Source organism: Mesoplodon mirus (assembly GCF_964341445.2).
Source record: "Mesoplodon mirus genome assembly, chromosome: 19".
Taxonomy (NCBI): Eukaryota; Metazoa; Chordata; class Mammalia; order Artiodactyla; family Ziphiidae; genus Mesoplodon; species Mesoplodon mirus.
In genome coordinates, this window is record NC_138995.1 from 28,412,118 (window position 1) to 28,424,167 (window position 12,050).

A 12,050-nucleotide genomic window follows, 5' to 3' on the forward strand; every position below is an offset into this window, starting at 1 on the left:
AGCATCAGAAAAAAAAATTTTTTTAGTGAGTACAATTATCTGAAATATTCCCTTTATCAAAAGGGACAACAAATCTTAAAAAGGATGCCATCAGAGAGTGATGCTACTAGAGTGAAAAAGAAAATAAGCATACAATAGTTGTGCACAGGAAACTCCCCAATAGCTCCAAGTGCTGCTAAAGGAATTAATGGAACAACATAATTCCAAAAAAACTAAATGGAAAGAATAATAAAAGAAATGGGATAGCTTACATATATAAAACCGCAGCCTAGTACCACTGGTGAAGTCAAGCAACAACGTTAAGGATGAGGTTTATTGAAGAAAAAGCAGTCATGAGCAGTCATATACGTACGCACATTAAAAAATAAAATCCTAATGTTTTTTATATACTGTAAGAACTTCTGACTCATATTTTGCTGACTTGTAGCAAATAAATACCACTATATACATTAGGTTCTTTGTGGCTGAAGACTTAGAAATTTACATTACAAAAATTTAGTGAAAGCTTGATATAATACTTTATGAACTCTTTGTGCCCTGTGCCAGAAGCAATAGAAAACCATTTGGAGCTCCAGATTTTTCTGAACAACAGAATGGAGGCTAGTGAGTTTAATATGTCTGATGGTATTCATCTCATGTAGCTATAATATAATTAATTTAGTATTTGGTATAAAAAACCTGTTCTCTCTCTCCTGTACCAGGTCTGAATTACCTTGACTTCCTAATGAAGTATTATTTTGTTGACAGAGGGTGACCACACTACAAGGCCATTGGCAGCTGCATGGGCTCAGCAGCAAAGAACTGCAATTGAGCAAGTGTATTCAGCTTGGCTTTCTCTTCTCACGCTAACAGAGAGAGGCCCAGCACCCTGTCTCTGAAATAAAGAGGGTCTGTTGCACGCTCATGACAACCCCTGCTGGCCAATTCAGAACAAGGAGTGTCCACAGGGAGTGGATGAAAGGCACGGGCCCTACCAACGAGGGGGACAATAGTTAGGGCACAAGGGCACAGCCACAAACCCCTTGGTGACCAACTCCAATTAGTGAGGAGATGGCAAAAAAAAACCCCAGGCACAAATCAGAGGCATTAGCAGCCGGGAGGGATCTGGACTCACAAGGATTAACCAAGTAGAGCCAGAAGGAAAACAAAGGATCAAGGGGCCTTCCTAAGGTTTGAAGGTGGTAATGCTGGGTGGGAAAATTAAAATGCCTAGAGAAAACAAAGAGCCTAAGCGGTAATGGCTGAACCACAGGAGGGACAAGGATCCTGACCCAAGGCATCGTGCTCTAATAATCGTGACTCTGTACTGAGGGACAGAGAGTGGACAAAGAGAAAAAGAAAAGCCTAACAGTGCTCAATGCTCCCACTCAAAATGATTTTATATCGGTGCATAAATAGTTCTGGTAGAGAAGTGTTTCTGAAAACAGCCTAACACCTCTCAGACTTGCTCAACCTTGTTTAAATTATACCAGCTACAGAGCACTTAGCTTGAGGACTACTTGAAACCCAAGAACGGCTGCCTTCGGGGGATTTTAAAGCCAGCCTCTGTGCTGCCGTTGCCTTACCTCTGCTCGAGGTATCCCAAGGCCTGCCTGACGAACTCCATGCGCACTTCCACGCTGTTGCGGCTCTTCAGGGCATCAGTCGCCGGTGTCAACAACACGTCTGTCATTTGTTTTACCATGGTCCACATGTCAGAGATGTTCTGCACATAAATGAGACTGCATGTGACAATGCTGTGGGGCCGGAGAAATTGCCTGGTTCTTCACGGCAATCCGACTCAAAGGCAGGCAGGACATGGAGGGGGAAGAGGTTAACGTCCTGTCTGAGGCCCTCAGGCTCAAGCCCAGTACAGAAGACGCACCTCTTCCCGGCCAGCTGCCAGGCTCCCGTCTTCCCTGCGAGCAGCCCCCATCCCGAGCTGGTTTTCAGATCAATTACTATTCCAGGTCTGACATAACCACCTACATAACTAAGACAACATAAAACTAACAAGAACACTGAATCTCAGTGGGTTATCCCTTAAGAGAGAGTGAATACATTTATAATCATCCAAAGCTCTAGGAGTTTAAACTCAAGTAGCTGCATTTCAGTCCTTACAAGGTCACTGGAGTTAAGGCTTAAAATAAGAGTTTAACCTAAATAATACAGGTTCTGTCCTCCCAGAGGCTCTCCAGGGGCCACTGCTCTTCCCACCGTGTGAGTGGCACAGCCTCCTTTTCTCCTGCCTATTCACTCCCTTCAAAAGACGCCTTCCTGTGGCCTCCCAGGAAAGGCACTGGTGATCTCTCCTGTGTGTTACCACCACACAGCTGGACTTCCTCTTCCCAGAATCCTCCTAGCTGTAAACCTCTCCTAAAAATGTGTTCCCTGAACCCTTTGCAAAATATAAAGTTAAGAATCCTTGGAAGACAGTAGCGACTAAAGAAAAAGCAGGTTTACACCTTTTCCAAAGAAAAAGAGAAAATCCCGTTTTCACTGTTTCTCTCAAAAATTAAAAACTGTAGAAAATCCACCCTAAATGTGACCCTTTTTAGGTGGTGAGATGGTAGATAAATTCTTATTTTCTTTAGATTGGTTTGTATTGCCTTATATTTACTATTAAAAAAAAATAAAGCAGTTTTGAAGGAAAAAAAAGTGTGTACGAGTGCTTGCTTCCGTTATAGCCTTTTCTCCTTTCTCTCCTCCTCCTGGCCACCTACCAATCTATCCATCCCCTTTTTAATTTTTTTCCCCCAGCGGGAGAAAACTGGCCAAGGATAAGAACTGAGGGACAGGAGTAAAGATGGGGACTCAAGAGAGGAACAGAACCAGTGGCTTTTAAAGACCCCACCTGAGTCAAGTTCAAGGGGCCCACTGGTGTGAAAACCGCATCACCTTTACAATTCACATCTCATGAAAGAGCCTGTTAGTCTGTCTAAGGAGGGAAACTGGCAGGGAGGAGCTGGAGCCTGACAGGACTTCAAAGCAAACACAGCTTTGCTGGGCCTTTTGCAGATGCATAAAGATACATATATTTATATATATAGGATCATCATCAAAAAACCACCCCAAAATTATTTAAAATAAAACTCTGAAGAACAGTTAACATCTTTTTCCAGGGCATAGAGTTTCTCTTCAGCACATTTCTGCCAAGTCAGCAAGCTGCTAATCCCATTGGAACACCAGACCCCACATGTCTCCTCGGGTCAGCTCTGGGCGCTACCTTATCATCCAGCTCTGTGACGGAAGCACAGAGGTCCACAAGGTTAGGCTGCAGGTGTCCGTTGACAATCTTCTCGTTATAGATATAAATCTGAAAGGAAAAGCAAAGTAAATCGCACAAATTCTATTTTCACCTTTTCTTTTTAGAACCCCTTGAAGCAGTTCTGAAACCAGCTTCTGCCCAATGGTCAGAAGTTTTCCTTCCTCAGAGTGGCTGAGCTATCCACACTGCCTGGAGGGCAAGGCCTCCGGCCAGCTTCCCAGTTCTGTGCCTGAGCTTCAGACAGCAGCATCAACACCCACCAAAGCTAGCCGCTAGCCCAGCCTTCCTAACATCTGAGGAGTGGGAGCAGGGTGGTCCCAGGGGTGGGGTGGGGGGAGTCCCACGGGCAGTTCTGTATTGCTCTGCCCAGCAGACCATCAGTCCCAGAGAGCAAGGACCAAAGTGGAAGGTCTCCTGCTGCTGCTTCCTAGGAACCCAGGGAAACATTTGGTAATCTTTCTGGCAAAAGGACTGAATGGCCCCAGGCCCAGGGCTTGTGGACTTAGTAAGGACTGTCAGGTCACAGCCCTCCACGTGTTTTAGAAGAGCAGTTGCTGCCCATCTGCAGTACCCGTTTCGAAAGAATCCCAGCTCCTTAGTAAAATTTTCTCAAGAAAAAGGAACTATGTGACGTTCAACAAATGGAAAAGCCAATATTACTTTGGATTTTATTTTTAAAAAACCAACATAATGATGGTAAAAACTAGTCAGTTCTACTCTTTGCATCTGAAGTCCTTGCTCTACCGAGGACTGAACAAGGTAGTGATGTTAGACAAGTCAGGACCCTGTCGAACCTTACCTCCCTCTACTCTAAATGGGGGAGAGTATCATGCAGCCTTCAGGAGTGTTATAAAGATGAAATGAAACGGTTTTTAAACCAGAACGTGGTGTTTATTCACTCAATGAGCATTTATGAGGAGCCTTCCCTGGGGTACTGTGTTCAACATGGGATATAAAGATTCGCTCTCCACTGGAGGGGATAGCCATGTAAACAGATACATGACATTCCAGTGTCCTGAGTGCTAGTAAACCTTAGTTTTATGAAGTTTTAGTCTTCACAGACACAGAAGATACATGGTTTCTCTCCTCAAAAGCTTGTAATTTCATTAGGCCTGAATTCTGACGGTGCCTGTGGCAATGGAAGTCAGTCACATAATGAAAGTGAAATTTAAAAAAATGTAGATGTAGTGTGGGAGAAAGAGAGAGATCTAAAAACTGGAGAAAAAATAAATGAAGGCCAGTAGTAAAACATGAAGGAGTTGGAAGGAGGGGGACTTATGTGAGGGAAGCTGATGTGGCTGGTTTCAGATGCCTAGAGTTAGAACTGGCAGTGGTACGCTGAAGGAGAGAGGCTTAAAAAGAACATTTAGAACATTTTTCTCAACAAGGGGTACACAAAGGATCTCCGATAATACCATCAGCTCACCAAATAATTCAGTTAAGGCACCCCCCAGTCAAAGGCACAGGGTCTAGCAGTTTCTCCCCTCCCCCTATTCACCTCTATAGCCACCATGTGTTTTTGTCTCCACCTACCCCACCCCACCCCACCCCAGCCCAGGTTGGACGGAAGAAAGGAATTGGGTGATGCTGAGGGCCACAGTGGCACCAATCACGGGAGGGCTTCCCTGGTGGCGCAGTGGTTAAGAATCCGCCTGCCAATGCAGGGGACATGGGTTTGATCCCTGGCCCGGGAAGATCCCACATGCCATGCAGCAACTCAGCCCGTGCGTCACAACTACTGAGCCTGCGCTCTAGAGCCTGTGCTCCGCAACGAGAGAAGCCACCGCGATGAGAAGCCCGCGCACCGCAAGAAGAGTAGCCCCTGCTTGCCTCAACTAGAGAAAGCCATGCACAGCAATGAAGATCCAACACAGCCAAAATAAAAAAACAAAAAACAAATGAATAAATAAACTTATTTTTAAAAAAAAGAATCACAGGAGTTGGTCATGACAGAACAGATGTTCCTTGGTCACTGCTGGTGCAGGACAATTTAAAGGGGATGGAAGCCCACCACCCTCAATTCAAGAAACGAGACTGTTTTCCCTTCTTGATACTTTGTGCAGCAAAGTGGCAAATTAGAATAAAATACACAGGTGGCCAGCACTGCTTTATTCAAAAAGTCAATTCCAGGTATGTACTGTCCTAAGGGCAGTTTCAGTCAAGAGTCCCTGAGCTTTACCACAAAGTGTCTCAATCCATACTCAAACTATTGCATGGTCATGATATATCACAAGAACCACAACTTTCCAAATATCATAAGCTTCTCCAGGACAGTAATATCAGGTAATGGTGAGTACACTATGCTTACCAAGGCAGAAAAGCATTTAGAAAATTTCTCTCTACAACGGGGTGAAGAAGCATTTCTGATAATACCATTCGCCGACCAGGTGATCAGTTAATACAGAACTCCATTTACTCAGCAGTGCAGTTACTCAAAGCTTTACTGTACATGGGCTGTTGCCAAATGCAAATGAGATGCCTTGGTCAGTGTGTGAGGCAGATTTCAATTTCCCTAAGTCAAACCTGAGTCATTCTATTACCCAATTTGATAGACTTCTCCAGGGACCTAGATGGTAAAATATTAACGCGTCCTCTGAACAAAAACCCAACTTGCTTTCAGGGTTGGACTTTCACATGAAGTCTGTGTTCTCTTTTACTTCCCAGCGGGCTCATAGAGGATTTTCCTGGATTCGATCTTCTTTGAGAACACACTCACCTGCCGGGCATAGGCCATCTCGATGCTGTCCAGAGAGCTTCGACCAGGGGGTCCCGCATCACTGATGTAACTTGGCTGCAGAGAAATACACATTCAGAATTGGTTCAGAACAGCATTCAGTCATGTAAAGAAAAAAAAAAACTATAAACATATGTTTGTCTTTAACAAAGCTGTTTCTGTTTCCTAGTCAGACTTCCTCAAAATGATGATTTTAGGGGCTTCAATAGAAGGCAACTCCCTTACCATGATCACATGAGAAGGGAGCAGGCATGGGACTCAACTCAAAAATAACAGGAGGCTGGAGAAGCTGTAAGGATATCTCAGTAACTGTTTCTGGAAAGGTACCTCTTTGTAACATTCGGTTTCAATCCCCCAGTCCACCTCATCTTCCCCCTCCATGTCTTTACACCAGTGAGGCTGTGGTGTATGTGGGTCTCCTGTTTCCATCACTCATATCAGACAGCTGAGGAAATGGAGTTTATAGGGTCACAATACCAGGATTCAGACATTTCCTATCTAGAGTCCACACTAAGACAACAGCTACTGATGAACTTTATGCATCTGAAGATATGAAGCCAGTCTAAGTTGGGCATTGATTCATTCAGCGAACATCTGTCAAGTGCCTGCCTGCCACATGCACAGTGTGTACACATCCATCCCCACAGGGATGACAAGACAGCCCACAGAGGCTGTTCCCAAAGAGCTTACCATCTGATGGGGAGAGTTAGACACCAACATATGGAAAAAATTCTTAGTCTCTTTTAAGAAAGACTAAAGTTAATTTTTAGCTAAGTTTATTCCCTACTGTAAAAAAATATGGATCAAAATCAGGTATGTTCCAATTAGGTATATTAGGCATATTCTTAAATTTCCAATATTAGTTTGTACTGTAGCAAAGATCAAATTCTTCAAGCTTCTCTCATTAAAAAAAAAACAAAAAAAAACCAGTGCTCTATTCTCTAAAATCTAAAACAAAGCAGTTTAAAGTAGGTTTCCTGGGAGACACATGGCAGATAGCAGCAAAACTTCCTAGCACCACCAAAGCTGGTAAAAGGGATACCAGCATGAGCATGCACTGGGGCAGGACAGAGAATAGGAAGAAGCAGGAAGCAGAAAGGTGGGTTGTAAACCCTCAGGTTCTGGAATGAACACTGGACTGTCAGAACACCTGACAGGAGGACTGCTCCACTCCCTTGCTTTGGCGTCTGGGCAACGCACATATCCTTGGAGCCTCAGGTTCCCTTTGGTTGATGAAGGGGCTGTCCTAGACAATCTCGAGAGGTCCTCCCCAGCTCTCATTTTCTGCAATCATTGGTATTAAAAGAGCTTTAAACAGTTTACTGTTCAAAATATCGAATTTGATCTCACTACAGTACAGTAAAAACCAATGTATTGGAAATTTAAGAATATAGCTAATATACCTAGTAGCATACACCTAATTTTGATCCATACTTGTTTATAGTAGGGAATAATCTTAGCTAAAGGTTAACTTTAGTCTTTCTAAAAAACGGACTAATAAAAACTTTTCCATATGTTGGCATCTTACTCTCTCCATCAAATGGTAAGCTTGGAAGATGCTGCTGCTTGGCTGACCCAATGACCATTTCACACCCCCACCTCTTACTTCTACTTGCTGCCACTTCCCACTCTGGCATATGGAGTTAAATATATCCAGTGGTGTGCTGGTAAATGTTTAACAACTGGCTTGGGAAAGGGGACTTGATTTGTAGCGTTTGCTGGTTTCTGGTGTAAATATTCCCAGCATGGCAGAAATCAAGCTATTCCAAGTAGTATCAACTAGACGGCAAATTTCCTGAAACTCTAACAATAGGTCCTCGTGAGCTGACCCCTACACACTACCCTTTCCCAGCCTCTACTGCAGCTAGGAGTGGCCATGAACCCTGGTTCTAGCCAACCGGATGAAAGCACAAGCCTGGTAGTACATTCTGGCTTAGTGCAGCTTCTGCTTTTCCTGATAAAGGGAGAAAAAAGAGCCTGGCATGGCCTTTCGGCTTTCTCCCCTGAATGCAAACAGGCTGTCTAGAGCTGCAGCTATCAGCTTGTGAGACCGAAGTAAGTGGCCGTGCTAAAAATGGTGGCATACAGAGACAAGGAGGTGCCTCTGATGGCACTGCAGAGCTACTGAATTAAGGCCCATACTCTCCACACCTGCAGACTTGTTAGGTGAGAAAAATAAATCGCTATTCAACCTATAGAAACTCAAGTTTTCTGTTACTCACAGCTGAAAGCATTCATATCTGAAATGATTGAAAACCATCACGTTATAGTAACAACAGCCACACTTACTGAGCAACTACTATATGCCAAGCACTGTCTTAATTTCTGTGTATTCACTCCACAACCCTATGAGATACATACTTTTATTACAACAATTTTACAGAAGAAGACACCAAAGCGCACAGAAAGCACCTTGCTAGAGGTCACTCCAATAGGAAGTAGTGGAGCCGTGGTTTGTGCCCACAGCCTGGGGCCACACTGCCAGCCAGGGCAGCCCAGGGTAACTGTCCAAGGATGGCCATCGAAGAACAAGAGAGAGTAGCAGTTAGAAATCCTGGCTCCACTACTTACTAGCTACGTGATCTTGATTGAGTATATTGCTTCTTTTGAGCCTGGGTTTCTTTAGCTGTAACACAGGGGCAGCAATGGTATCTACCTCACAGATTTGTGAAATAATCTTAAATTAAATGGGAAGAAAACAGTACTTACTTCACAAGGAGTAAGTAGGAATAAGTAGAAAGAGCTCACTGTCCAACATTTGACCGGTAAACGCTAGCTGTTACCACTTTTTAAATCAAAAATAAACCATAATGAACACGGGACTAAATCATCAGATGTTGAACAGTGGATAGATATGGACACTACAGAAACATAATCTAAGATATTTTCTTTGTGCTGGCTGGAAATTCTCATCTCACTCCTCTACAATGAAAACATATTCCTTGTAGGAAAAGAATCCCCCACCAGCTCATTTGCTATTTCTGGACTAATTCTGAGTGTTCCCAGTAACACTGCATTTGAGGACTGTTCTATAATGTGGCCATCTTTCTGGAACAGAATTCTCTGAAAGTTGATGATCCCCGAGTCTTCTGAAAGAACAGAGCACTAAGCCTGTTAGTTCCAGTAACCTAACTGGGGGGAATAAACGAGGAGGAGAGGGGGAATGGCACTCAACACTTCTGCAAGGACACAGCTGTTTCAGCTAAATATACATAAACAGCCTTGAGAAATATTTTCCAGTACTACTAAAAACCTAATTTTAAAAAGCAGTTGGTTTTTTGGCCTTCAAATTTCCATTTAAATTAATTTTGCTTAATGCCCTTGTTTTCAAACATACCTTTCCTTCATTTGCCCTTGGCCGAGCCTCTATTTCACCACACACAAAGTCAGTTATCCATCAACAGGATGTGTACATGCACATTCCTGAGCAGAGGAACCAGCAAACATTCAATGGAATTTCAAAGCCAGGAGCTGCTAGAGGGCTGGGAAAGGAGACGCCGGTATGCTGTGTGGGAATAACATTCCAAACTCTTCAGGTTTTCTCTGTATTGGGGCCTGATCGGAGCACAGTGGGGATAACAGGAGCACAGAATCAGAGACCAGAAAGGCAGGGAAGATGGGTAGGCAGGGCCAGAGAGAACAACAAGGGGCTCACCCAGGAGTCTGGAGATAATGTGGAGAAACAGCAGTCTCTGGGAGCACAGACATGAGAAGGGTCTTCTCAGTGTACCTGGTGTTCCCCAAACAGCCATTTTCTAAGTGAACATTCCTGAACAGGCAGGATGTGGTTGGAGAGTGGCAGGAGGGAACTGCAAGCTTTTATTAAGCAACTACTTTTGTACATAACATATCCAGGGATGAATAAATCTCTTTTCCCAAGGAGAGCACATTCTAGGTAGGGAAAAAGGAATGTAGCGCTCACTTCTAGCAAAACAAGTACAGAGTAAAAAGAAAATGTGATGATACTACAGAAGGAAGAGAGTTTTTAATTTCCAAGTGGAATGTTTTGGCTTCATGTAAGCAAAACAGAACCAAAGTAATTAATGTACAATAGTTGGCTACAGTATCTGTACATAGAAGCCCAGTACTACCAGAAAAAACACCGACTGGGTACCAGAAGACCCAGGTTCTAAACGCAACCCAACTGTGTGACCTTGGGTAATGACATCTAACTTTTCTGGAGCATGATTCTCCATGGATAAAACGGGAAGAATACTTGGGTCATTTATACAATGAAATCTATTACGGCCACTAAAAAATGACAGACACCTACATGTACTAACCTAGAAAAAGCTCCAAAATAAGTTAAAAAAAATCAAAACATAATGCTAAGTAGTAGCATTTATTATATAAAATGGTGCCATTTATGGAGTAAATTGATCAGATGGACATATATGTATAAATGTGACATAAATACCTGAGAGGGAATTGGAAGGATAGAATGTCAGAGGTTATGTTTGGGTTGGGGTTAGAGGAGAGCAGCTGAATTTTCACAATCTCTATCTCTATCTCTACCAGTAGAATGCTGTGCTCTCAACCAGTAGAATGCTGTGCAAGAAGAAGGTGTTCATGTGATATATCCTGATGTCAAAATGAAGGGCCTGTTGAGTTGGGTTCTTTAAACTTCTTTTTGAAAGAGCAGCTGAGCACTTTCTATACTTGAAATCCTACTCAAATTCCAATATGTGAAACAAATTAGGAAACTACCAGGGAGCCATAAAATACAGCTTGGAATCATCTAGTCTGGGGTTTTCAAACTCATACTGTCAGTCTATATTTTTACTGTATTCCATCAAATCTAATACACCATCAACTGTAAGGCATCGTGTTATTTATGTACCATTAGGAAAGAAAAATGCGGACAAACTATGACACACTACTGAATTTAAGGCACATCTTGATTTCAGAGATGTTAAAATATAGAAAAGATGTGTAACTGGGAATTGGTGAAATATGGTATTAAGTCAGTGATCAAAATTAGAGACTACATTCAACACACGCTGTTCACACATCACAACATTATCTGTAATGATTAAGCTACAACTTAGCTTTTCTACTGAGCCTATTGCTTGCTAGGCTGAGCCATTTTCCAGACAATACATTAAAGCAACATCCACTGACTATGTCTAATATCAACACAGCCACGACACACTGAGGCTAGATAAAAATTTACTTTTAAATGTTGCCTAAGATATATCAAGGATTCTCAACGATGCTCAAAGCCCGTAGTGTCGTGCAAGGAGCGCAGACTGGGGGTGTTCTTCCCCACAGGCCAGACGCAAGGACTAGGGTATGGGAGTTCTTAGACAGGAGTCTCTTTCTTGCTTCAAAGCACATCATTTTTATTCAGACTACAACCTGGAAAGTTATTAACAATCTTTCGATTCCTACCTTTCTTTAAAAATTATACCTTTTTCTTCAATGATATCCTAAGGAAATTAACTTCCCAAATTGAATTTATGCTACTGAAGTATCATTTCCCTTATTAAAACTTGCCAGGAATAGATATTACTAATGTGTTGTTGCTCTTCTGTTATTGGAAGGCTTGGGGGAAAAATGTTTCAGGAACCACCATCTCCTAGTTCATTTTTGCTTAAAAATAAAAGCCTCAAGCCTCTCTTTATATTAAATTAACCAAATTTGGACATTTTCCTTCAAATATAAGGTCAGCTCAAAATGACTGGAAGCCTCTTTCCTAGCTAATGACTGTCTGGATTCCAACAACCTTATTCTTGACAATAAAGTGCCCAGGAAAGAATGGTTTAGATGGCAAGTCATACTTTAATTATTTCTTCTACTTATGTCCTGAGATTTTTTTTCATTCCTAGTGACTTTATAGGTCAAGGGACACTTAAAAAGGGATAAATCCATATTAAAATGATAAAAATAAACTTAATAGTGTGTAGCTTACCAAATACCAGCCAACCACCATAAACAGTGCTGCAATGTGCTAAGCGTGCACTCTATACCAGCTCTGGGCCAGGCACCTTACACACGTTCTACGTTCCTTCCAACGGTTCTTCAAGAGAGGCCTTTTACAATGAGGATGAGAACAGGGAGGTTCCCGGG

General features: G+C 42.6%; 1 protein-coding gene across 2 annotated transcripts in view; it reads right to left on the minus strand.

Moving 5' to 3' along the window:
* NUP93 (nucleoporin 93) overlaps window positions 1-12,050 on the minus strand; it is a 104,550-nt gene that overhangs the window by 16,250 nt on the left and 76,250 nt on the right. For both annotated transcript variants that reach the window (XM_082607149.1, XM_082607148.1), the window contains exons 6-8: window positions 5,964-6,038; window positions 3,206-3,295; window positions 1,566-1,705 (exon numbers count right to left, since the gene is read on the minus strand). In XM_082607149.1, coding sequence (XP_082463275.1) covers window positions 1,566-1,705; window positions 3,206-3,295; window positions 5,964-6,038 — 305 coding nt within the window. The remainder of the gene's footprint in view (window positions 1-1,565; window positions 1,706-3,205; window positions 3,296-5,963; window positions 6,039-12,050) is intronic.